At 37.8% G+C, this 27022-nt stretch overlaps 1 protein-coding gene across 1 annotated transcript in view; it reads left to right on the top strand.

Annotated features, from left to right (window-relative positions):
* The first annotated feature begins 3779 nt into the window (after positions 1-3779).
* Positions 3780-27022, top strand: part of LOC133621587 (CD276 antigen homolog) — a 38266-nt gene continuing 15023 nt past the window's right edge. Inside the window, exons 1-4 of the mRNA XM_061983711.1 lie at positions 3780-3885; positions 20655-20737; positions 22306-22635; positions 25668-25973. Coding sequence (XP_061839695.1) covers positions 20665-20737; positions 22306-22635; positions 25668-25973 — 709 coding nt within the window. The 5' untranslated portion in view covers positions 3780-3885; positions 20655-20664. The remainder of the gene's footprint in view (positions 3886-20654; positions 20738-22305; positions 22636-25667; positions 25974-27022) is intronic.

Consider the following 27022-nt stretch of genomic DNA (forward strand, 5'->3'; position numbering starts at 1 on the left):
TTAAATGGTTTTCTTGTAACCGTATGTATATGTAATTGTTAAATAACAGCTTTCCAACTACTCTGCTTTTTTTTTTTTTAAATACTATATGGCATTTATATATTTTATTTTCATAACGCTATTTGCTCTCCTAAGTTGCCATTTTTTTCTCCTAGGAAAAAAGAAATCCTTGTAAGATTTGTCATGTTTGACACATTTGTGTAACATTTTGATTTTTCCCAACCATTTGTGTATTTTTTCCCTCTAAACATTTTTTTTTTATCCTGCTTTAATACTTTCTGGTAACTTATTCATACAGTTGATTTTAACATTGCAAATGTACCCTCCTATACAACGTTGTATTATACATTTATATACTTTTCTTTAATTATTTTTGTAACATTGTGACTTTATTCTCAACCATTTAGTTTTTTTAAATGTAAACCTTACCTTTTTTTTCCATCTTACCTCAATTTTTCCTGCTTTTACACCCTAAACTCAAATACAACTTTCTCTTAATTTATGACCTCATTTTTTAGAATCTTTATTGGAATTATTGTCTTATGACTATTTTCAAAAATGTATCTCTTTCTCCTAATCTAATAACCAATACACCACATTTGTTGTGTGTGTGTGTGAGAGAGACTTTTTTCATTTTTTAACATTATTGCAAAATATTTTTTTTACATATACATGCATGTACACACACACACACACACACACACACACACGCATATATATATATATATATATATATCTATATATATATATATATATATATATATAAAAATGGATGATGGAGAGATCTCTCTCTCTCTCCATCATCCATTTTCTACCGTTTGTCCCTTTCGGGGTCGCGGGGGGTTTTGGAGCCTATCTCAGCTGCATTCGGGCGGAAGGCGGGGTACACCCTGGACAAGTCGTCATCTCATCACAGGGCCAACACAGATAGATCTCGTGTTCTGAAAATTACTTTAAAAAAGTAATTAATTATAGTTATTCCTTACTTTACCGAAAAAAGTAATTAAATTACTCTTAAATAAATATAATTATTTTCTAGGGAAAGTAATTAATACGTTACTTAAAAAAACAAACTTTAAATGCCTCATTTGCAGTCGAAAAACGGTTTAAATAGAGCGCAGTCTGCGCTTTTAAAAGGCGGGGCCTGTTGCCAAGCGACGTGTGACGTCATCGAGAAGTTCAAGGGACCTGCGTTTGTTAGCTTAAGCCAGGGGTCCTCAAGTACAAATCTTGAAGGTCCACAAATGGGTTTTTTTAAACAGGCTGGGTCCGTTTATTATCGGTCAAGCTTATATAGTAGCAGGAGGTAAGTAGTTTAACATTTTCTTAAAATTAACAAAAATAAAATAAATATCCAATAAAATACATGAAATATTTTCTTTGAAACAAAAATAAATAAGAACTTTGAAAAAATGTGTCCTCTGCATTTGACCCATCCCTTGATCACACCCTGGGAGGTGAGGGGAGCAGTGGGCAGCAGTGGCGCTGCGCCCGGGAATCATTTTTGGTGATTTAACCCCCAATTCCAAGCCTTGATGCTGAGTGCCAAGCAGGGAAGAATGCTGGTATGAGCTTTTAAACATAACCCGTTAACTGCTGCCAATCAAATGGTGAATAAGATACTCTTTAGGGTTCATATGTTTGTAAATCTGACTGTGATGAAGTCAGTGCCTCACCAGCCATCAACCTCACCGCACGTTACTGCTCTGTTGCTATTTGTTGTTGTGTCATAGATTTAACAAAAATCTTGCTTGATGTTTCATATGACTTTTTCAGCCTCGTGATTTCTTTTTTTCTTAGCTCTGAATCATGAGGAAATGTCTCTTCAAATTCGCGGTGCTCTTTCAGATAGTGACGTTTCAGATTTTCACTTTTCACCAGAGCAACAGTACTGTTGCATATTAGACACATTGGTCTGGTACTTGCAATAGGTAGGATAAAAACATATTGCTCTGTCCATTCTTCCTTGAAACGTCGGTTTTCCCTGTCCACCTTTCTTTTACCAGCCTGAGCCAACTTGGAGCATGCCATTGTGATTTGATTCACATTCAGTGACTGACGAGTGAACAGTTAGCGAAGTAGCGATACGAGACAACTGTGTGCCTGCAGCGAAAGGTTCCATGCACTGTGCACTGCACATGTGTATGACCCAGGTGGTAACAGCCTATCAGCGCGTCGTTGTGATCGAGATGACAACCCATACCCCGGAATTAGCCAATCAGAGTGGTGTTCTCTCGCTCTCTCTCTCTCTCTCTCTCTCTCTCTCTCTCTCTCTCTCTCGCTCTGAGAGAGAGAGAGAGAGAGAGAGAGGGACGGAGTGAGTGAGACACGAGAAGTGTAAACGAAACGTGGAGATATTTGACTAAAAACAACGAAGAACGTTGACTTGCGCTAGCGATAACTCACAGATGAATACAATTATTATATTTTTTATAATAATTATAATTATAATAATACAAATAAAAAAATAATTTTTTTTATTTTTTATTTTTTATTTTTTTTACTATAATTCGTGCTGGGTCCGGACGGACACGTCGCTGGGTCCGGACATGGACCGCGGTCCGCCTGTTGAGGATCACTGGCTTAAGCCGTTCTCAGCGACCATGTGTTGCCTCGGACGCCACTTATTTATTTTCACCGGATAGGAGGGTACTCCGGCTTCCTCCCACCTCCAAAGACCTGCACCTGGAGATAGGTTGATTGGCAACACTAAATTGGCCCTAGTGTGTGGATGTGAGTGTGAATGTTGTCTGTCTATCTGTGTTGGCCCTGCGATGAGATGGCGACTTGTCCAGGGTGTACCCCGCCTTCCGCCCGATTGTAGCTGAGATAGGCTCCAGCGCCCCCCGCGACCCCAAAGGGAATAAGCGGTAGAAAATGGATGGATGGATGGAATTTTAGCTCTAGTTAATAGACTGAATGTGCTTCCATGGCTGTCATATTTTCTTGTCAACAGAGTATAGTGTGGATGGCAAGTTTGTCACTTCAATCATTGATTTGTTGTTAATTATTTTCATTGCGTACACGTGCGTATGTTTGCTTTGTCACGGTGTGATGGCGCCTTTTTCCATTTTTTTCCCCATTATAGTGCGGTGCTGCTTGTTACTTTCACGACTGAACACATATTTCCTGCATTGAACTCGCTGCACTTATGACGCTGTTTCGTTGCTGACATAAATAAAACCGCATCGAAAGCAGCGTGCCGAGTTCCATCAAGCTATTGCTAACGGCGTTGTAACGGACCTAAAAGTAATTAGATTACTCTTACTAAAAAAGTAAGGGCGGTACTAACGCCATTATCACGAACACTGTGTAATATGTACATATTACGACAACTTTCTTTTCGGAAATAACTTCACTTTCTTGTATTTTCTGACATTTTTTGCAACATAATTTTACTAATTTTTTTTTTTTGTCAGCTGTATCTTTTCCTTTTGCAACTTTACTCCACATTATTTGTTCCGATTTTTTCATTGCATTGCAGCTTTACTAAAAATAAGTTTATAGTACTTTTCGAGCAATTGTGTAGTATTTTATTCTCTTAACGGTACTTGCTTATTCAGCCCGGAAACAACTGCAACGTTCTCATTATTGTTATTTAACCCATATTTTGTCTCATATATATATATATATATATATATATATATATATATATATATATTTTACTTAATTTCTAAACATGTTTTGGCAGACTCCACCCAACTGGCACCACTTGCTGTCCTCTGCAGTTTTTAGTCATACTGAAAGTGAAAGTAAGAATGAAGGCGCGTGGGTCCACAGACTTCAGTCAAATCCAATGTCAGCTGCTGGAGTGCGGCTTGCTGCCACGAAAAGGGTTCCATCGCCGAAAGGAAAAGTGCAAGACGATCAAACGACATGTTTTAGGTGAGTCCACAACTCTAACCCTTTGCCAACTTGGGACGTGTGGTGCGCGCGGAGTCATCGTTTAGTTGTGAAGTGAGCACTCTCTCTGTTCAGTATTTCGTGACTAATCTCTTATTACGGGAATGTGGAAGTTACTCGGGAAACTTCTGTATACACACACACACACACACACACACACACACACACACACAGAGGAGAAAGTGGTCCACCGTGTATATGCTTGCAGGCTGCCTGTACAGCAAGGCGTGAACGACTGTTAAAATAAAGATTATAAATATAAACATAACTGTAATACAATGCAGTAGGCAATATGAATATTTTTTTGCATAGTTCTAAGCATTCATAATAAAATGTGTTTTCCAGTCAATCCATACATACAAATCAGGTGAAACAATTCTATTAGCTGCTTCTTCTACAGCAGGGGTCCCCATTCCCAACCTTTTTTGCACCAGGAGCCGGTTTAATGTAGGAATTATTTTCACTGACCGGCCTTCCATGTGTGGCAGATAGATATAGCAAATAATTGCATGGAAAATTAATACATGAAAAAGCTCACCATAACATTCAATTAGTGGAAGCCCCTGAACTTTTCCCCTTTGCAAAAAAGCTCTCCATAGACTTTTGTTTTTTGCTAATTTTTGCAAGTAATGGTTTTTTTTTTTTTTGCTTTATTATCTTATGGGTTATAGGTGATACATCCCATTTAGAGATGTCCGATAATGTTTTTTTTTGCCGATTTCCGATATTGTCCAACTCTTAATTACTGATTCCGATATCAACCGATACCGATATCTACAATATATGCCTAATTTTGTTGTGATGCCCCGCTGGATGCATTAAACAATGTAACAAGGTTTTTCAAAATAAATCAACTCAAGTTATGGAAAAAAATGCCAACATGGCACTGCCATATTTATTATTGAAGTCACAAAGTGCTTTTTTTTTTAACATGCCTCAAAACAGCAGCTTGGAATTTGGGACATGCTCTCCCTGAACGAGCATGAGGAGGTTGAGGTGGGGGAAAGGGGTAGCGGGGGTGTATATTGTAGCGTCCCGGAAGAGTTAGTGCTGCAAGGGGTTCCGGGTATTTGTTCTGTTGTGTTACGGTGCGGGTGTTCTCCCGAAATGTGTTTGTCATACTTGTTTGGTGTGGGTTCACAGTGTGGCGCATATTTGTAACAGTGTTAAAGTTGTTTATACGGCCACCCTCAGTGTGACCTGTATGGCTGTTGACCAAGAATGCATTGCATTCACTGGTGTGTGTGAAAATCCATAGATATTATGTGATTGGGCCGGCATGCAAAGGCAGTGCCTTAAAGGTTTATTTAATTTTACTTTTAGAAACCGATTCCGATAATTTCGAAACCGATACCGACAATTTCCGCTATTACATTGGAAAGCATTTATCGGCCGATAATATCGGCAGTCCGATGTTATCGGACATCTCTAAAAAATACTTGACATTAGTTCCAATAGATTTCTGTGGATTACTATTTCCATTCTAAAAGTGATGTATTCATAATTTGTGCAATATTTCATAAAGAAATACTGTAATATTAGATTTTTAGGTCCAATTTTCCATGCGTAACTACATCCGTTATTGCTAACTACTCATGTAATAGGACAATGTGCAATAATACCAGCACTTTAACTTAATAGGCCAAAGTAGATGTGTTTTTTTTTCCTTTAGCACAATTATTATATGCAACAATTTAGCACTTCTCCATTTAACTACTATGGTCACTTTGTTCCTAATCTGCCCTAATCTTAGGTCATCAACCTGCTGCGGACTGCAGACGGAACCTAGCTTTTGGCCACGATTTGGCACCTTTATATTTTATATGTATATTAATGAGAATTGTCCAATGCAACAAAGATGTAACAAATATAGCAAATGACGACATCGTATCAGGAGTTGTATAATACATCTGTGATCAAGCTTATTGGTGTGTCTGGTGGGACTGGCGAAAGTTAAGTATGAGGAAATGCAGTCGGTTATAAATGATTTAATGTCTCTGTGCGGCTTGGTAGCAAACATGTCACGGACCGGTGACAGCCCTGGTGTCAAACTCGGATCAGGTCCGCCACTGGTGATGTGCGATACCACTGATTTTCTCTCCAATACAATACAGAGTAAAGTTCATGCTGGTATAAGTGATACCGATACCTAATGTTCAGTTCAGTTTCAGTTTATTTCGAACATGCATACAATACAATGTAATTCATCACATATTTCCAGTTGTTTCATTACAGCACGTTCAAAAAGGAGTAGGAGGAAGCCAAGCTTATTTAATCCTCCCCCTTTTCATACCATAGCAATTTTATCCTATTTCCTTGATCTCTGTGACAGAAATGTGAACAAATAGATATTAAACAATGTATGTAAGTAAACAAATAATAAATACATAAATTATCTTTGTCTCAATAAAATAAAAAAAGGGTTCCAGATATGAATTATAATTGTTGTTCCGTGTACTTTGTGAACACCTGTAGTTTGAACAGTCTCTTAAACTGAATCATATTGGTGCTTTGTTTGTTTTCTTTGGTTAATCCATTCCATAATTGAATTCCACATTGATATGTTAAAGGTCTTAAGTGTTGTACAAGCATACAAATATTTTCAATTAGATTTTCCTCTAAGGTTATATTTCTCCTCTTTTGTTGAGAAGAATTGTTGTACTTTCTTGGGTAGCAGCATACCTGCCAACTACTCCGGTTTTCCCGTAATTAGTACGGTTTTCATCAACCTATTCCGGGTTACGGTTGCAGTGATAAAAAATACGGTTTTTCATTAATTAAAACATTTTTTTTTTTTTTAAGTTTTATTCACGAAATCGCGTAACAACAATGACAATCGACACTGCTTCCTGTAACTTCCTATCGAGCCATTCCGAATGCCATGCGCGAAGCTATTTAGAGCACCGCTGCCAAGCACGAGGCACCAGTTGCCATTGTTTCCAAACGAGCGAACGATCATGGAATCAGCCGGAGAAAAATCGCAAACGAGTCTTAAACCGAAAAGAAAACTGCAGTCATTCCGTGAAGAATATTCAAAAGCCTATCCGGGAATAATTATCCGTTCCAAAAAGGGTGAAAACTACGCGAATTGCACCTTGTGCAGACAAGATTTTTCGATCGGACACGGAGGAATTAGCGATGTCTTTGCAGTATGATCAATCTGATAGAATAAATTTGGATTTTAGCCACAAAAAGGTAATGACACCAATGTTATCTATTGGAATTGTTTAGTACTGTTAAAAGTGTTTATACTATTTATGCTTTCAAGTCCAAGTTGAAGAAATCTTGTTAAATGTTGACAGCATAACTACCAAAATACAGAAGTATGTCCTTAATATTTTTGCAGTGCTATTTGAAAAGTTAAAATGATTACATTAGAGATGTGATGTGCCACTTTTCAAGTGTCTGATGGCTTAAATTAATTTTCATTAATTTTTCATATTTTGAATTCTTTTGAAAGGCTTACAAAAAAACTACATTTGAATTTTAATTCCATGCTATTGACAGGACTATTAATTTTAATGAAGTTAGCTTACCATGTTTACAGTATGATAATTGTGATAGAAATGTGAATTTTAGGCACAGAATATTTTTTACAATTGAACAAGGCAGTAGATTATACAAGCTTGAACAGAAAGTTAATAATGACACCAATTTTTTTTTAATGGAATTGTTTAGTACTGTTTTACCATTTGTTTACTGTAAAAAGTGTTTATACTATTTATACTTTCAATTAACAAATTGAAGTCTTGTGAAAGGTTGACAGGATAACTGGCATTAACTGTCAAAATAATTTCAAACTATTGAAGTTAGCTTACAGAATAAACATGTCAATCAACCCATATGATTTTTGCTGTAATATTTTTGTTTTGAAAAGTCTCTGTGACTGATAGAAAAGTGATGGTTTTAGCAACATTTTAACCTGTCTGAATGCTAATAATCATTTTGCGTCGGGGGGATTCGCCCCCCTGGACCTACCGGGGCCTGCGGCCCCTGGACCCTGGCTAATAGGTTTTTCTGATTTCAAAAGTTGGCAGGTATGTAGCAGGTTATAGTTTGCTTTGTACATCATTTTAGCTGTTTGCAAATGCACCAAATCGTTGAATTTCAATAATTGTGATTTAATAAATAAAGGGTTTTAATGTTCTCTATATCCAACATTATGTATTATTCTAATTGATATTTTTTGTAACACCGTTAGTGAATGAAGCGCGCATTTGTAGTTGTCTGCTAAATTTTTTAAAAGTTGTGTATTAAAAATAATAACATAGCATAAAGAACAGTTATTTGTTTATTATATATTATTTATTTAAAACATGTATTTATTATTATATTTATTATAGCTATTATTTATTATTTTATATCTACTCATTTCAAAGTCTAAGTATAGTGAGGTCGTGGCCTGAATAACAATATAGCCAAGCTAATACAACAGAAAAAAAAGGACAACAATCATACAAAGTACACGAAAATTGTGTTTTAAACCATAATTAAAGGAAATAAGTATTTTAATAAAAGCATTAATTTAAAAAATAACTTTTATTAGAAGTCACAATTCAGTTGCATGAATATGTTAACGTGAAAATACTGAACATGTTAAAAGCATTCAACATTGCCTCATTCACAATTTTAGTTACTTGTTTCACAGTGTTCCTGTTAATGCTACACATCTCAAATACCTAAGGTATCGATATTTTGATTTGAGTATCGTTATTAGAGCAGAGAGATCTGGTATTGGCAGTATCGATATATCAGTATTGGTCCGTGCATCACTACCCACCACATTTTTTCATGTGGCCCACCAAAGTTTGGAAATATTATGCGTTTATTAAAGTATTTGGGAGAAAGAAATACATGCATTGTTACATTTGCATATCATTTTAACTTTAATATTACCTAATAATGTATATATATTATCATACATTTCACACTTTTTTTGTTAAAGTATAAATAAATACTCATATCTGCTTGCATTATGATTTTAAAGCAAGTTATCGATCAATTTGTACACCGTAAAAAATGGCAGCTCAGTCGCCAGTAATTCACCTTAAAAAAAATTGTAAGTTTTTCCATTTACAGTAAATGATATAAAAACCACCGTCAATTTTACGATAAAATTCTGCCGACTGAGCTACCAGCAAAATCCACAGATCTATTTTTATAGTGTACTTAGGAAGAAAGAAAAAAAAGAAATATATATATATATATATATATATATATATAATATAAAAATATTATATTATAAAAATATATATATATATAATATAAAAACTTGGCTCTCCAAGTACCACCCTAATGACCAACTATAAAATACAGTAGCGTTGTATGCTCAAATATTCATTAAAACAAGGCAGAGGTTTTATTTAACAAATATATTTAATATTTTTGGCTACTGTAACAAAACACACAATTTGAACAGTAACACTGTGTTTGAATGTAAGAAAATAAAACACTGTACTTGAAACAAGTGATTCTTCGGCGTACCGCGAGATGGAGCCTCCGTACTACTAGTGGTACACGATCCACAGTTTGAGAATCACTGCTATAATCAGATGCATAGGCAATTGTGTAATAATATCATGAAGCTCATCCATATATTTATATTTATATATTAGTCCCTGTTAAAAATGTCCCTCTTAGGGCAGCCATAACTGTGATGTGGCCCTCAATGAAAATTAGATTAGCACCCCTGTCCTCCAGTTATGCAGTCTTAAAATCACTACAATAAACAAAACGACACGCATAGCTGAGTACTTGTGGTTAAACACTAATAAGGCCAAACTAGCAAAAATAAAACAAAAAAACCAGACAGTATATTACTTTTGAAATATACATGTTGCAATACGCTGTATTGCAACATCAGCACCTTGAACGTCATGTCCTGTTCAGTCCCAGTCCTGACTTGTTTAATTCCTTTTGACAATAATGTTGAACTGTCTTTGCGTGATTGTGTGCATGCATGTGTGCATAGGAAAAAGCATTTTCCACAGTACTGCAATAATTAAAGTCATTTGTATAATCAGCCGTGAAAAGTGAAACAAATATATTTTAGATTTGAATAGATTTTCTACTTTTGCTCCAGTTTTTATGTCAGAATTTTGTGAGTGCTTTTAGATTGTGGGGTAACCAAAAAACATCTTTGTTATTGATACATTTTTTATATATGTATTTATTTATTGTATTATTTAGTACATTTTTACTATAATTATTATTATAATCATCAGGTTATAATTATCAAGGTTCATTGGAAAATAGGACAAGTGTGATGATAACCATGGAACAAAGATGTTGTATCCAGAAACATTGACAGATGCTTTGGGAGCCACATTAAAACATTTTGTATGTTAAAGATACTAAAATCAATCAATCAATATATGCTAAACTATCTGAACATCTTAGCTTTATGTTATAGCTAACAATGCAATCTAACTAGAGATGTCCGATAATGGCTTTTTTGCCGACATCCGATATTCCGATATTGTCCAACTCTTAATTACAGATTCTGATATCAACCGATACCGATATATATAGTCGTGGAATTAACACATTATTATGCCTAATTTTGTTGTGATGCCCCGCTGGATGCATTAAACAATGTAACAAGATTTTCCAAAATAAATCAACTCAAGTTATGGAAAAAATGCCAACATGGCACTGCCATATTTACTATTGAAGTCACAAAATGCATTTTTTTTTTTTAACACGCCTCAAAACAGCAGCTTGGGATTTGGGACATGCTCTCCCTGAGAGAGCATGAGGAGGTTGAGGGGGGCTGGGTTGAGGTGGGGGGATAGGTGGTAGCGGGGGGTGTATATTGTAGCGTCCCGGAAGAGTTACTGCTGCAAGGGGTTCTGGGTATTTGTTCTGTTGTGTTTATGTTGTGCTACGGTGCGGATGTTCTCCCGAAATGTGTTTGTCATTCTTGTTTGGTGTGGGTTCACTGTGTGGCGCATATTTGTAACAGTGTTAAAGTTGTTTATATGGCCACCCTCAGTGTGACCTGTATGGCTGTTGACCAAGTATGATTTGCATTCACTTGTGTGTGTGAAAAGCCGTAGGTATTATGTGACTGGGCCGGCACGCAAAGGCAGTGCCTTTAAGGTTTATTGGCGCTCTGTACTTCTCCCTATGTCCGTGTACCACTCTGTACAGCGGCGTTTTAAAAAAGTCATACATTTTACTTTTTGAAGCCGATACCGATAATTTCCGATGTTACATTTTAAAGCATTTATCGGCCGATAATATCGGCAGCCCGATATTATCGGACATCTCTAAATCTAACCCAATCTATTTTTTACTAATATTATTTTTACTCCGCCAGTTAAAACCATTTTGAGCTCCTTAGCACACTCAAAAACTTAGATCTTGCAATACGTTTGTACACATGACAGGACGGACTCCCCAAAGACTATATAGACATACAGTAAAAGCACAGGTCGTCGGCCATTTTGGTTTTCAGGTCCCATTTCTGGCAGGATTTGGGCCATTTAAGAAAATGTTTTGATTAATGTTCTGATCTGTGTTTTTTAAATTTATCTGTAGAATAAGTCGCGAGCCAATAAAGAAATGGCCCCCGGGCTGCACTTTGGGCACCCCTGCCATAAAACCGTCTTGATTACGCACTCAAATGTTTTGCCTATTAATTAGATATATCTTTTTTTGCTTATTGCATAAGGGTTATGAATAGAAAAATCCCACGAGACAAGTCGTAGAGCCAGGAAGCAGTTCTGTAACATCCATGATGAATAAAAATGCATAAAACGGGCCATGCTTGTAAAAAAGACTTTGTGGAAACTGGTGATTACAGGAACATTATTGGGGCACTAAGCAGAATTTTATTTAAAGATGCTATTTTTATACTTTTTTAATCAAACAAGAATTTAATTTGATGCATGTTTTATAATATGAATAACAATTGTAACCAAATTATTTACAGTGCATCCAACAAGTATTCACAACACTTCACTTTTTCCACATTTTATGTTAGTCTTGTCCTCAAAATTCTACACACAATACCCCATAACGACAAAAAAAACAAACACATTTATTCAAAATAGACAAAAATAATATCACATGTACATAAGTATTCACAGCCTTTGCTCAGTACTTTGTTGATGCTCCTTTGGAAGCAATTATAGCCTCAAGTCTTTTTGAACCCGGTGCCACAAGCTTAGCACACCTACAGTATCTTTGGGCAGTTTCACCCATTCCTCTTTGCAGCACCTCTCGAGCTCCATCATGTTGGATAAGAAGCGTTGGTTTTCATCCAGGTCGTCTCTGTACATTGCATCAACGACTGCCTTACAAGAGCAGCACTAGCTGCACGCCAGTGAAAAAGCAGATTAACACTTGCCATTTTACTCTTATCAGTGACAAAGCAGGAAGGGTTTAGGTATCCATTTGCAATCAAATGTTTTATATGAAGCGCCCTGTCATTCATTAATTGACATTTTAGGCCCACCGGGCAATCTGCATGTTGGAACACATGGAACCTTTATAGTTCACAGAAGTTGGCACACAAGGGGTGGAAAAAGTGGAAAGGAGTGGAAAAGTGTGGTGCCTGTCTAGTATAACTGCATATTATAAAAACCACCTTGTCACGCCCAACTGCAAACAAGTATTATTATTATCGATGCCAACTATATTGAACACTGTTCCGTGCTATCTGGGATCATAGCTTTTTGGTGAACATGGTTTGGAGTTACAGGAAGAGTCGTCTTGAGGGAGCAAACTTCTCATACTGGATCCCACGACTGTGTGATGGGATGCAGATGTTCCACCACCGAGTCAAAACAGCTGTGCTCAACGTGCACACAATACTCCTCCTTATCTAGGAATGTGTCAACCAGAGCCGGCCCCTCTCCTATACGCACATTACGTGCTGTGCGTAGGACCCAGCCATCCATGCGACTGTAGGGAGCCCCGTTTTGCATGAATGAGCGCCAGTTAATGAACGACAGGTGGCTTCATGTGACATTTTTACTGCAAAGGCAAAGCATGTTTATTTATAGAGCACAATTTGTACAGAAAGCCATTCAAAGTGCTGTACAGAAAATTACATGAAGGCAAAACTAATTCAAATTGAAATCATAAAACTATAAACATTCAAATCAAAATCAAAGAGTGTAGATGAAATGCAGTTGTCATATGCACAATTAAGTGTTTTCAGCCTGGAATTGAACATTTAACATTGTTGTTACCTGTTTCATATTTTCTGGAATTCCAGATTTTAGGAGCAAAAAACTGAAGCGCAGCCTCACTATGTTTGGTCCTGACTCTGGACAGGAGCAGGAGACCACTCGCTGAGGTTCTCAGAGCCCAAGATGGTTCATATGGTTTTAACACTTTGGCACAAGACCATGAAAAGACTTGTACACACTGTGCACTAGACTAACATGGTCATATTTTCTAGTTCTAGTCAGGACTCGAGTAGCAGCATTTTAGATGTATTATAGCTGCTTTAGAAATGCCAGTGAGAAGGCCACTACGGTGGTCTAACCTACTGGAGACAAAGACATGGAATAGTATTTCTCAGTCTGCTTAATACATTTTTCCTCTGATTGCAAACTTATTCCTATCTCCTTTTTCTACTCTTTCAAATGTTTTTCGGTATATTAGATGGAATCTTTACCTATCCCCTTCCTGCTCCGTCACTGAAATTAATATTACAAGCACATTTCCTTCATTTATCTATGTAAGACTGAAAATATAAACATAAAATAAACATTACAAAAGGGACGGTGTGGCTCGGTTGGTAGTGTCAGGTTCAAACACTGAAGATCTATTAAACAGACAAAGAAGCAAGGAATTAAACAGACAGAATTCAATTTAGCTCAATTGAGGAGAAACGTCTGGGCTGTACTCTTTGTACAGTCTCCCACCACGCTCTGACGAAAGATTGTACGCCTCCTCTTTTATTTGGATTTTCCCTGATAACAGCAACAGCTGTTTCTAAAGGAAGGGGGGTCGTAAACAGCCATCGCCTTTGGTTACAAAACAGTTCAAAGAAAAGGTGCCTGGAGGGGAGTCAGGTCCTGCTTCTTCTACACTTTGTAGATCTCGGGTCAAGACAAAATCTTCCTGTGGGTTACAATACATCAAAGAAACCGACACCTTCATGTCGCTTCCCATCCTACACAGTGGAGTTTTACAAGCCTTTTGATTGGTAAGATCAAAGACAGCTCTTGTCTGATTGCCGGGAACTCATTGAAACACAAAGTTTTGTGATAACTTAGATACAATTATTCTGACAGGTAGAGCGGCCATGCCAGCAACCTGAGGGTTCCTGGTTTGATCCCCGGCTTCCGCCATCATAGCCACGTCCGTTGTGTCCTTGGGCAAGACACTTCACTCTTGCTCCTGATGGGTCACGGTTAGGGCCTTGCATGGCAGCTCCTGCCATCAGTGTGTGTGAATGGGTGAATGTGGAATTAGTGTCAAAGCGCTTTGAGCACCTTGAAGGTAGACAAGTGCTTTACAAGTATAATCCATTTATATAAACCATTTAACAAAAGTGTAACGTCCATTGTGTATTTTACTTAAATAAAATAGGTTTAGTGTTATGTTCACGCAATAAACTACAAATGTTTACACATATAGGAATTACATAACATTCACACACACCAAACATTGCACACACTGTATGTGGCTTTCCACAATCAAACCTGGTAGCGTTGTCGCCCTCCACTGGTCAAATTTAACGCTACATGTATTAAACGAGTGTGATCGACAGAGTTACTTTCAGAAAAAAAATACATGACTACAGATACAAAAATACACCACAAAGTCAGCAATTTCAATACAAAACAAACTAAATATACCGTATTTTTCCGGCTATAAGTCGCAGTTTTTTTCATAGTTTGGCCGGGCTCCAGTGCGACTTATGTTTTTTTCCTTCTTTGTTATGCATTTTCGGCAGGTGCGACTTATACTCCGAAAAATGCGGTATTTATGCACAATATCTACTTACAAATGTTTGACCAGGTTTTGTGATGACACGCTGGGATTTCTACCATGTTTGCTGCTTGTCTGGATCATTGTGTCCGTCACTTAAAAGGTCCGCCAGAAAACCATGACTTGAACATTCATACTTTGTTGTCCAGTCGTTGCTAAAAGTCTGATTTTTGCAATTTATTTAGATTTTTTTCAGGGTTAAATGAGTAGTCTTTTTCCACTCCCCCCCACTGCTGCTTCATTGTGACACATATGCCTCGCCACTGCCCCCTGTGGGTTGGCGAGAGTACTGGTGGGCCGGATGAAGCCCGCGGGCCACCAGTTGAGTAGGCCTGGTCTAGCGTCCCATTAGGCTGTTTATTTACCTGCATCAGTGCAGATATGGACATATTTTGAAAGGTTTAGAGGCAAATATATTTAAAACAGGATTGAGTGGATTTTTACACTCTTAAGAAATTTTTTTTTTGAAAGATTTAAACCATTGATCATCACTAAGACGTTACTGCTTGCTACAACTTCACTTCATTTGATGCCACACAGATTTAGAGAAGAAAATATTGGAGACATCATGTCTTTACATCTAAGGCGTCCACATATTAAACAATAATATGTAAAAGACAAAGTTGGACTTATTCGTGCATCGCTAAGTACCGTACTTGATTGACATAACGAGTGTCGTGCTGCTGTGATCGTGACGCTAATTAGAAAAAGGATACGTTTGTTTGCAGTTGATTTCCTGCTACAAATGTTAGTTCAAAGTTAAAGTACCAATGGTTGTCACACACACACACACACTCTCATCTACAATTCATGTCTGCAGTTGTTTTTATGGTGTGAAGTTTGTATTTTGTCTCATTATTAAGTTGTATATGTCCCTGTTATTGAGCAAGAATCTTTGCTGGCAATATCAAGATTCAGTATATGCTGTTGAGCGTTTATTCATCTAGTTTATTACCACTATTAAGGATATTTTCTTGACGCTAGCGAATATCACCAAAGACGTTATAATGTGGTCATCTGTGTCGAATTAAGCACTTTGCTTTCCTGCACAACAACTAAGCTTTTAGTTTCGGTTATGAAAATCGACCACAAAAAGATGGTAAATTGGACCAACAATCACAATATTCATTACTAGGACTAAACATGACCTTAGTTTATTTGCACAACCAGGTCTTTGTATTTACAGTTACCACAGAATAATTCAAACGAATGGATCTTTTGTCCTCTCTTTACATTTAGTTGCATCACAGAAAGTCCAAACAACCCTTTTACAAAGTGACCCTTTCAGACACAAGCGGTCCGATTGTATTCCACAAGGAGATGAAAGTGATATTTTTAAGAGCCATTTCCTGTGACGCACTTTCGTTTTGTCCCCTGATGTTATTACTTTTCTGAAAGCTCGTTCCTATCTCTCTATTTGAACGACTGGAACACCCAAGAACAGAACCGCAATACGGCATTTTCTGCTCAAATTCGACAGTCATTCTCAGCTACGCTCAAGTTGCTTGACCATCGTGTCAATTAAGCCGCCAAGAAGAAAAACTGACATGACGTCATATGCAACGCAGCAATTGATGATGTCCGTACCATTGGATGGCTACCACACTGTATGCTGTGTTATATGGATTTTGATAAAAACTGTTGCATTTTATATACTAAAATGATGCCGCTAAAATACTGTCACTCGTACTTTATCTATTTATTGCACTTTTATTCTAAATTGCTTTTTATTATTTAATTTTAATCTTATGTACTTTTAATGTTGTGGTGTAATTTTAGTTGTGGATGCTAAATGTGCCGCAAAAGGACTACAGATAGAAATTAGAATGGTGTTGAATTTGGTGCAGCCATCTTTTTAATGTAACTGCAGATTGTCCTTTAAATAAACAAATACAAATATTTTTAATTACATTTATCACATTTTGAAATTTGGATTCACCATAATTAATCACAGGTGATTAGTGATTACTCACTTGCATAGCTAAAAGACCCCAACATTTATACACAAATGCAATTTTATTGTCAGAATTTCATCAATGAATGTTTTAATGAATACATGTCATTTATTTGCTCAAAACCTGGGACCAGTTTTATCTAAAGTTATTTCGGACTGTTTTTTTTCAGCAAGCAAACCAGTCCCACTCTCCTCACTCATTTTTGTACTGACATCATGCATTGATCTGATAGCGGTTAAGGTAAAAGAGCTTGTACGGTCATGAATAAAATGTATGATTAATCTAAGTGTGTTCACGATTAATGCAATATTTTTTGTGATTAATCACATGAGTTAACTCGTTAATTTTGACCGCCTCAATCTTGGTAATTTTGTCCCATTTGACTCGCCGTACAAACTCGCCAGGTGCGGCCTATGACGTGAGGATACGCACAAACTATTCCCTCGGCAAAAACAAAACCACACCGAACGCATCAGTCCGGTGCGTTAACGGCCGACAACAATGGAGGAGAGGAAGTCTCCTGTGTTTACTTTTCAGCACGTGGCCGTTGACAAGGACACACTTTTATCCGAGAGACTAAGGGGTAGAAAAAAAACAGACGGCTGCAGAAAAGTGAAATGCGTAATGGAGCATACAGTGCATCCGGAAAGTGTTCACAGCGCTTCGCTTTTTCCTTTTTTTTTGGTATGTTACTGCCTTATTCCAAAATGGAATACATTCATTTTTGTCCTCAAAATTCGACTAACAATACCCCATGTGAAAATTTTTAAATTTGCAAACTTAACTAAAAAAAAAATGTACACATGTACAACCTTTGTTCTATACTTTGTTGATGCATCCTTGGCAGCAATTACAGCCTCAAGTCTTTTTGACTACAATGCCACAAGCTTGGCACACCTATCTTAGTACAGTTTCGCTCATTCGTCTTTCCAGCACCTCTCAAGCTCCATCAGGTTGGATGTGAAGTGTTGGTTTTCATCCAGGGTGTCTCTGTACATTGCTGCATTCATCTTAGTCTAGTCAGGGAGGTCACCAAGAACCTGATGGTCACTCTGTCAGAGCTACAGTGTTCCTCTGTGGAGAGAGGAGAACCTTCCAGAAGGACAACCATCTCTGCAGCAATCCACCAATCAGGCCTGTATGGTATAGTGGCCAGACGGAAGCCATTTCTTCATAAAAAGTTGACCAAAATGCACCTGAAAGACTCTCATACCATGAGAAACAAAATTCTCTGGTCTGATAAGACAAAAATTGAACATTTGGCGTGAATGCCAAGCATCATGCTTGGAGGAAACCAGGCACCGCTCATCACCAGGCCAATACCATCCCTACAAGGAAACATTTTGGGGACAGCATCATGTTGTGGGGATGCTTCTCAGTAGCAGGAACTGGGAGACTAGTCAGGATAGAGGGAAAGATGAATGCAGCTATGTAGAGAGACATCCTGGATGAAAACCAGCGCTTCCCATCCAAACTGATGAAGCTTGAGAGGTGCTGCAAAGAGGAATTGGCAATACTGAAAGAGGCTGTAATTGCTGCCAATGTTTTTTTGTTTTGTTTTTTATATACATTTGCAAAATTTTTACTCTTAAACCTTTTTCACATTGTCCTTATGGGATATTGTGTGTAGAATTGTGTAGACAAAAATGTATTTACTCCAATTTGGAAGGGTGTAACATAGCAAAATGTGTAAAGGTGAAGCACTTAATACTTTCCGGATGCACTGTACTATACTATAGCCATATTGTACTGAGCAGCCAGGACAGAGACGTGTCGGACCACTTCATTTCCTCTTTTATGGTCATTGTTCCGTGGGGGCTTCACCAAAAAATGTTCTGTTAAAAAAAACAAGCCGAGATCTAATCTTTGAGTCTTGGGTGGTTACACTTTCTCTTCTGTCGAGACCAGTTATCAGACATCCTGTCAGTGCTCACTTGCTCTCGGACAGAGTTGGGAAAACCCAGGCAATGTCGAAATTCAAGTGACAGCGCCCTTCCTTCCTTCTTTCCTGTAGGTCACTTGAAACTATTGATGTGAATCCATGTGTATATTGTAGGACACAAAACACAACTCTTGTTCAATGGGGTTTCTTTTTCACTTTGAGTGTTTTTCTTTTTTACAGTGAGCAATTACAGTACAAGACATGATGTATCATAATAGTGGACTATATCACCAGGGTTCAAGGGTTGGTTAGTGCATGGATTAGCACAGTAGTATAGTCAGCCACGTTGTGTTCTGATTTGACTGTGTTTGTGAACTTTGACATTATATTAACTGGCTACTCTTGTTTTGGATCACAACACTCGTTTAGACACACCCAAGTAGCCTTATAATTATACCCGGTAATTGTTACTCCAATTCAATCGTGTAAGTTACGGTGCCAAAATCACACCTCAACAAATCAATTGTTGCATCTTATCAATCTCATTTTATGTTGTGTAATATTTTACTTTGTCCTTTGTCCGTTGTGCAGCATCGAATCTGAGGCTCCATCGTTTAATAGCTCGGAGGAAGTTTATACCATATTTTGTTTGATAAATATATGGTACAAAGATCTATTTGGGCGACAATAAAAAAAAAAAAATTAAAAAAAATATACTACTGGGGCTGGGCGATATATCGAGTTTGTAAGATATATTGATATATTTTTTTAAAAGATATGAAATAAGAAAATATCGTAATATCGATATAATTTATTTCACGTTAAAATTACAATTAACGCTTATTTGTTGTGGTCTTTGTTCTCCCCCGCTCCCCCTCCATGGGCTACTAAACCCCTCACCTTCCTCCTTCCAAGACGTGCTTGCACGTATAAGAACATCCATGATTGGTTTGATTGATTGATTTAAACTTTTATTAGTAGATTGCACAGTTCACTACATATTCCGTACAATTGACCACTAAATGGTAACACCCGAATAAGTTTTTCAACTTGTTTAAGTCGGAATTGTCGGAGGCAGATATTTACACATATCCGAATTTAAGTGTTACTTCTTTTATTTCATAATCATATTACAAAACAGCTAGTGTTTTTCTTCCAAAATGTGGTCTTTTGGTTGTCTGCAAAACTGTGTGCTTAACCTTGAAGTGAGGTAAGTTAGAGAGAGAGATAATAGACATTTGTTTTGGCTAGAGAGACATGACTGCCAGGGACTTAAGAGGGGAGAGGGTTTTTTCGGGGGGCAGACGATCTTAGCGAAGCAATTGAATTTTTCTATGCTGGACTGGTCTCAATGTATATCTGCAAAGCTTTGCAAATATATTACAAAATACCTATTCTGTCTCTGGTGGTTTTTCAACTCGGCTTTAAGTGTAGTAAAGTGCTTGGGAGCGACTTGTGACTTGAATTCCCTGGGAGGAACAACTGGTCCGAAACGCAACAGGGTCCACGTAATCAAGTCATGGTACAAATATATATTATCATCATAATACAGTCATCACACAAGTTAATCATCAGAGTATATACATTGAATTATTTACATTATTTACAATCCGGGAGGTGGGATGAGGAGGATTTGGTTGATAACAGCACTTTAGTTATCAACAATTGCATCATCAGAGAAATGGGCATTGAAACAGTGTAGGTCTGACTTGGTAGGATATGTACAGCGAGCAGAGAACATAGTGAGTTCAGATAGCATAGGAACAAGTATATACATTAGAAATACATTTGGTTATTTACATTTGATTATTTGGTTGGTTGTTTACTATAATGAGTCAAGATCAGAGGCAAGATAGGGCGGGTCATCGAACCAGGAAGGGAAATCACAAATGTATTTTTTTTATTTGAGTTTGATGCCATGTCATAAACATTCTTTAATGACCAACAGTAATGTCTTGCAGGTAAACAACAATGGCCTCTGCTAGTATGCTGTTGTGGTTGCTGATAGCGATCTGTGTCAGTGGACAAACTACGATGACCAACGGTATGATGCATCATGATATGAGTAGGAGTGTCCCAATCCGATATAATGATATTGGTCCAATTATAAGCAAAATCGGATGATATCGCCTCGCATCTGAATTCTCCGATAAGCTCCGATGCAAGCAGTCTGCAGTGAGTTTACTTGTGCAAATCTGGACAGCCAATTAACATCTAAATGCCCTCCAATAAACACACAAAGTTAGTTTTGTCTTTTATTTCAGTAAAGTGATTTTCAAAAGGCAAACATGGTAGGCTATAGGGGTGTGGGAAAAATCTATTCGAATTGGAATCGCGATTCCCACGTTATGCGATTCAGAATCGATTCTCATTTTTTTAAAAACTTTGTTTTTTTAAAAATTGTATTTGTATTTTTTTAATTTTTTTATTTTATTTATTTATTTATTTATTTTTAATTAATCAATCCAACAAAACAATACACAGCAATACCATAACAATGCAATCCAATTCCAAAACCAAACCCGACCCAGCAACACTCAGAACTGCAATAAACAGAGCAATTGAGAGGAGACACAAAACACGACACAGAACAAACCAAAAGTAGTGACACAAAAATGAATATTATCAACAACAGTATCGTTATTAGTTACAATTTCAGCATAGCAGTGATTAAAAATCCCCCATTGACATTATCATTAGACATTTATAAAAAATTTAAAAAAAGAACAATAGTGTCACAGTGGCTTACACTTGCATCGCATCTCATAAGCTTGACAACACACTGTGTCCAATATTTTCACAAAGATAAAATAAGTCATATTTTTGGTTCATTTACTAGTTAAAACAAATTTACATTATTGCAATCAGTTGATAAAACATTGTCCTTTACAATTATAAAAGCTTTTTACAAAAATCTACTACTCTGCTTGCATGTCAGCAGATTGGGGTAGATCCTGCTGAAATCCTATGTATTGAATGAATAGAGAATCGTTTTGAATCGGGAAAAAATCGATATTGAATCGAATCGTGGCACACCCAAAGATTCACAGCCCTAGAAGACTAGCAGCTGCACAACAGCTAAGTACACAATAGCACACAAGCTAGACATGTGTAGTAAGTGTCCTTAATTGAACAATATTTCAGTCTAAAAACACATTTGTCAATATAAACAAGTACCAAATAATTAAAGTTGCATATTACTTACAGATACAAGGCACACGCATTAGGAAAGTATCCAGTAACAAACGTGTCCACATCATTCAATTTACTGTGTCATCAAATTAACTTGATGAATTGTGACCACAAAGGTGTTGACAAAAAAAACAATTACCACTCCACTTCAATTTGAAGACAGCATAATATATGGTTTTCATACCTAGCATTGTTCTCTGAGTAATTTCACTTGTTCAAGCGTATCCTAACATTCCACACTACAAAATGATACAAGTATGCACTAGGATTTATGCTGACAGCGTATCTGATTAATATCGGTATTCGTCTCTTCTCAGGGCTATCGCATCAAAAGTGAAAAAGTTGTATCGGGACACTCCTCGATATGACAATATCATCTGATATCATCTATGATTTCTAAAAGTGAGGTTTTTCCCACAGCTTTCGTGAAGTTGGAATGCAAGACAGACAACGTGGGGAAATATGGTCATCAGTCAATGTTGAATTGTGGCATCATAACCTCAGAAGAGGCCAAAAATGCAACTGTCATGATGGTTTATTGGAAGAAGGACGACGACGTCCTGCTGACATTTGAAAATCCTGACAATTATTCGAAGAAGGCAAGATTTTCCTTCACTGAGTCGTGGCTGAAGAACATGAACGTGTCCCTGCTTATTGCTAACATGTCAGTGGCTGACGAGGGAGAGTACACATGTGTGGTGATTACTAGGAGAGGTATGGATGAAACCTCAACCAACCTCTATGTCGCAGGTGAGAACTTTGACAGCGTATGCTTAGCTAAAGGAAACTTTGACGCCATTTTTTCCGCAGATTACAATAGTTCCTAGTTGTGTTAATTGGCACGATTCAGTCGAAATAACCCAAGGACCAATAATTACAATGCTCTCTAAACAGCCCTGTTCAGAGCAGCAAGTTTTTGGGTAGCTGTCTCATGGAACAGAGAGCTTGGTGCATGTTTCACCGAAATAAATACAGCGCACGTCTTTTTTTGTTTAAACATTTGAGTTTTTGTAAATTCGTCAAAACGTCACTGGAGTTAGTGAGTCTGTTTAGCTGATTGATTCATGACGATGATTTTTTTTTTTTTTTGATCAGCCATTTTACTGCAGTGTGACAAGCACCATTTGGAAACACTTAAGGTATATAAATAAACATTAACAAAATCATTCGTATCGGCATATGTACTGTGTATCTGCGTCTTATGGTCCTGTGCGGCTAATATATGTAAACATATTTTTTCTTCTTAAATTTGGTAGATGCGGCTTAAACACCGGTGCGCTCTATAGCCCGGAATATACGGTACATTAATGGCGCTCGCAAGTTTGGAAGAATCGACAAAGCAGGCTTAGTACCACAGCAAGTTTTACTTGTGATGAGACTGGACTTTTTTGGAAAAATATGCCAAAGCAGACTTACATCTCAGCGGCACATTTTCCAATAACACACACATTAATACACACACTGACCCTCCCTCTCGCCCCCTTTGCGATCCCCGTTTGCCTGCTCCTTTCTCGTAAGTGGATGTTACTTTTTTAAATGTTTATTATTGTAGCAATATGGTTGTTAAAGTTAAGGATTTTTGACTGTTTGTGAGGGCACCAAAGGGAGTTGTGTGTGTGTGCGCGTGTTGGCAGAGAAGCGCATACAGAGGACAGTTTAGCTTTTCCTTGTTTTGGCTTCGTATTTAATAGAAAGTTAATCCCTCACCACTTATGTTTGTTTGATGTACTCTAATGTATAGCACTTTGTATTGTGTTTTGTATTATTCGTATTTACATTGTTTCTTATGAAAACATTTGCTTCACTATACAAACATTTAGATTTACAAACCCTGTCCAAGAAACAATTAAGTCAATATATCGAGGTTTCACTATACAGTACTGTATATTAAACAAACTTAAAGGGGAACATTATCACAATTTCAGAAGGGTTAAAACCATTAAAAATCAGTTCCCAGTGGCTTATTTTATTTTTCAAAGTTTTTTTCAAATTTTTACCTATCACGCAATATCCCTAAAAAAAGCTTCAAAGTGCCTGATTTTAACCATCGTTATATACACCCGTCCATTTTCCTGTGACGTCACATAGTGATGCCAACACAAACAAACATGGCACATAGAACAGCAAGCTATAGCGACATTAGCTCGGATTCAGACTCGGATTTCAGCGGCTTAAGCGATTCAACAGATTACGCCTGTATTGAAACGGATGGTTGTAGTGTGGAGGCAGGTAGCGAAAACGAAATTGAAGAAGAAACTGAAGCTATTGAGCCATATCGATTTGAACCGTATGCAAGCGAAACCGATGAAAACGACACGACAGCCAGCGACACGGGAGAAAGCGAGGACGAATTCGGCGATCGCCTTCTAACCAACGAATGGTATGTGTTTGTTTGGCATTAAAGGAAACTAACAACTATGAACTAGGTTTACAGCATATGAAATACATTTGGCAACAACATGCACTTTGAGAGTGCAGACAGCCCAATTTTCATCAATTAACATATTCTGGAGACATACCCTCATCCGCGCTCTTTTCCTGAAAGCTGATCTGTCCAGTTTTGGAGTTGATGTCAGCAGGCCAGGGAAGCTAGGGTCGATATTCTTCTCTTGATCATCTTCGGTGGCATAAGGGACGGTGTGAGCCAAGACATCCAGGGGGTTTAGCTCGCTCGTCTGCGGGAACAAACTGCCGCCATTGCTTGCCGTGCTACCGAGGTCTTTTGTCCCTGAATTGCTCACACACTCCGGCAGATTCAATTTCTTTGACTTTATCGTTGGAAATGCATCTGCTTTGAGTGTCGCAGGGTATCCACACATTCTTGCCATCTCTGTCGTAGCATAGCTTTCGTCGGTAAAGTGTGCGGAACAAACGTCCAATTTCTTGCCACTTTCGCATCTTTGGGCCACTGGTGCAACTTGAATCCGTCCCTGTTCGTGTTGTTACACCCTCCGACAACACACCGACGAGGCATGATGTCTCCAAGGTACGGAAAACAGTCGAAAAAACGGAAAATAACAGAGCTGATTTGACTCGGTGTTTGAGAAAATGGTGGATTGCTTCCCGATGTGACGTCACGTTGTGACGTCATCGCTCCGAGAGCGAATAATAGAAAGGCGTTTAATTCGCCAAAATTCACCCATTTAGAGTTCGGAAATCGGTTAAAAAAAAAAATATTTTCTGCAACATCAAGGTATATATTGACGCTTACATAGGTCTGGTGATAATGTTCCCCTTTAAGGGGATGATGGATCAAATTTATATTTAATAACAAAGGCAAAACAACAACAAGCTGAACTGACTTCAGGTAAAGGGGTGGGGGGAGGGGGGGGGGGAGCAGGCTTGACAACGCTGTGGATACTTCCTGAATGTTTCAACCCACAATTGGCTTGCCCGTTGCTTTCTTTGGACTCATATTGAGCTAACAAAACTTGACACATTTTGTAAACCGGCTAAAAAAACAATTAAAATGCACACAAAGTAGCACAGTAGTTAAGGAATAAACACGGAGATCGATCAGCCCGCCCACAATGGATGTGTTGCAGGCACAAAATGGTGACTTTGCGAGACACACAAGGGGTGAATGAAACTATCGTCAACTGAGACAAGGTTCGTACATCAGAGGATACTTTTTTAATTTGGTCCGTGGTTTGTAAATTGAAAAGTTGGTACGATAAGGGGTTCTTAAATCGAGGTTTCACTGTATGTCCCCCTTAAGTCTTCTGCCATGGTCCATATAGTTGTTACTATAGTTGTTACTTTCGCTTTGTTTTTTGTCACAGCCAGATACAGCCAACCGACCATCCTCTCCACCCCCATGGATGTCTCGCCAAAGTCACAAGTCACCTTGACCTGCAGCTCAGAAGGCTACCCAATGGCCAGACTGGGTTGGTTTTTCGGACCCACGAGGAAGGAAATCAGATCCAATAAAACCGAGGCGAATGTGACACAAAACGGACTGTTCCACCTCTCCAGCAAGCTCAATGTGCCGCCAGAGGAGAACGCCTCTGAGTACACCTGCGTGGTGTTCAACACCGCTGGCGGACAGTACGGCAATGCCACACTGTTATCCTCCAAGAAGAGTGCAAGTAGGTACTACTCCTGTGTGTGTGTATTAATACGGAATTATTTGGATTCAGATTTTGAAGCATTTTTTTGATATTTTGGATTTATTCACAATACTGCTGAGGCAACACGAACTGCACCATTTTCAATTCAAGACCAAACTAGTCCTGCAAGAATTGTACCAGAGACTTTTGTCTAATTATTTTCGTTAATCATTGACACAAAAGAAAAACACCCTGATCTACGAGTATCTTTTAAGAAGTTTCAGACAGGTTAGTCCAAAACTGAACGAGTAAAGGCTGCAGGCTTGCATGTCACAGAAGTTTTGTCATAACATGATCACTGGATGTTTACTTTTGTTTTCAAGGTGAGCTAAAAAAAACAACTTAGATTTTCTTATGCAGTTGTTTTGACGTACTTATCAGTAAGGTCCATCGTACCTCCAAATCTGATTCAAAGTCTTTCTAAAATCTTTAGATCTAAAGTCGAATAGAAAAAAAGACTGCACTTCTGTCAACACTGACAGCAGACAACAATACAGCAGGGCTATCCAAATTCCAGACTTTTTCCTTAAGTATTACTCTTATTTTGTGTATTATGTCCAATAGTCCAAGTGAGACTTTATTGTATCCTAAAACTTTAAGTGGTACTCATGAAAAAAGTCATGAATTAAATCAGAGGCAATAATGTTCACACTAGTTGAAGCTCTTCTATAGGACATAAATTGTTTTCTTAAGAAAGTTTTTTTTGGCCTATTTCTTTTCTCAGAGTTATTTATGCAGGGGAAAAAAAACTATTATGCAAACACCACTCTCCACTGCAGAGGAGGCTTGTTCTCAGGAGGGTATTTGACCTGAGTTCTCTGCTGTGATTGGCTGTTAATCTGAGTTTACAGACCAGGGCTATTCAACTGGCCGGCGAGTTCATTTCAAAATTTGGGAGACAAACATTTTTGCAGAAAATTCCCAAGTTCTCCTGATGTAATTTGTACCACTGTAAACACATCGGCAGATCCTTGCATTGACATTTTACACAAATTGGCCTGAGTGACTCAGTGGGAAACGCAGCCGTC

Source organism: Nerophis lumbriciformis, linkage group LG25, assembly GCF_033978685.3.
Source record: "Nerophis lumbriciformis linkage group LG25, RoL_Nlum_v2.1, whole genome shotgun sequence".
In the NCBI taxonomy this organism is placed as follows: domain Eukaryota; kingdom Metazoa; phylum Chordata; class Actinopteri; order Syngnathiformes; family Syngnathidae; genus Nerophis; species Nerophis lumbriciformis.